Source organism: Sesamum indicum, unplaced genomic scaffold (assembly GCF_000512975.1).
Source record: "Sesamum indicum cultivar Zhongzhi No. 13 unplaced genomic scaffold, S_indicum_v1.0 C02498, whole genome shotgun sequence".
Lineage (NCBI taxonomy): Eukaryota > Viridiplantae > Streptophyta > Magnoliopsida > Lamiales > Pedaliaceae > Sesamum > Sesamum indicum.
In genome coordinates this window covers 1-732 of record NW_011630639.1, presented here as the reverse complement: position 1 = coordinate 732, position 732 = coordinate 1, and the positions used below count along the sequence as shown (strand labels likewise).

The window sequence follows — 732 nt, the reverse complement described above, 5'->3', positions numbered from 1 at the left end:
GGGGGCACGTCGAGATCCCACATCCGGGCCATGAAATCCCACTTGTCACGCTGCACGTCGTAAACTTCAGCAGAACTCCGCGTCATGTGGAACGGGCCTGGAATTTCTCCCCCGTCAACGAACCCGCCAACGACGTGGATTTTCCCTTGCCATATAACACTCACGCACTTGTACCTCATTCTACTCATGTTGGCAAGAGATCTCCATTGGTCCAAAGCCGGGTCGTACACTTCGGTGGACGAAATGCCTTTAGCCCTACCCAATGTGCTTTGCCCCCCTGCAACATAGATTTTGTTGTTAAAAACAGTACAAGCAAAGTTGAACCTGGGGTGGGCCATTGGGGCGCATGTTTCCCAACTGTTTGTCCTGACGTTGTATCTATGCACGCAAGCGACTACACTTGGGTTGATTTCCGGGCCTGAACCGATGTTGGGTTCGGACGATTTACGGCATAGGCGGCCGCCAATTACGTAAATGTAGTGGCCTAAAGAGGCCATGGAAAAGTCCTTCAAGGCAAGATTTTCGCCGTGTCCTGGAATGGAAGTGGCTCGATGCCACGAGTTGGTGGACGGGGTGTAACAATCTATGAAGGTAGAGGTGTCTCCCGTGGTGGCATTCTTGGTACAAAACGGCGCGTAAATTTGATAATCATCGGTTGACGAAACCTTCCAGCCACAAGACATTCGGGAAAGAGAGCTCATTCGAGTGGTGGTGGTGGACCTGGTGGTGGCG

General features: G+C 52.2%; 1 protein-coding gene across 1 annotated transcript; it reads right to left on the bottom strand.

The window, feature by feature from the left end:
• Window positions 1–6: 6 nt before the first annotated feature.
• LOC110011528 (F-box/kelch-repeat protein At1g16250-like) lies at window positions 7–726 on the bottom strand (the record flags this gene model as incomplete). Its single annotated transcript, XM_020691711.1, has 1 exon — window positions 7–726. A coding segment is annotated over exon 1 (695 nt), but the record flags the coding sequence as incomplete, so codon positions are not given.
• Window positions 727–732: the final 6 nt, after the last annotated feature.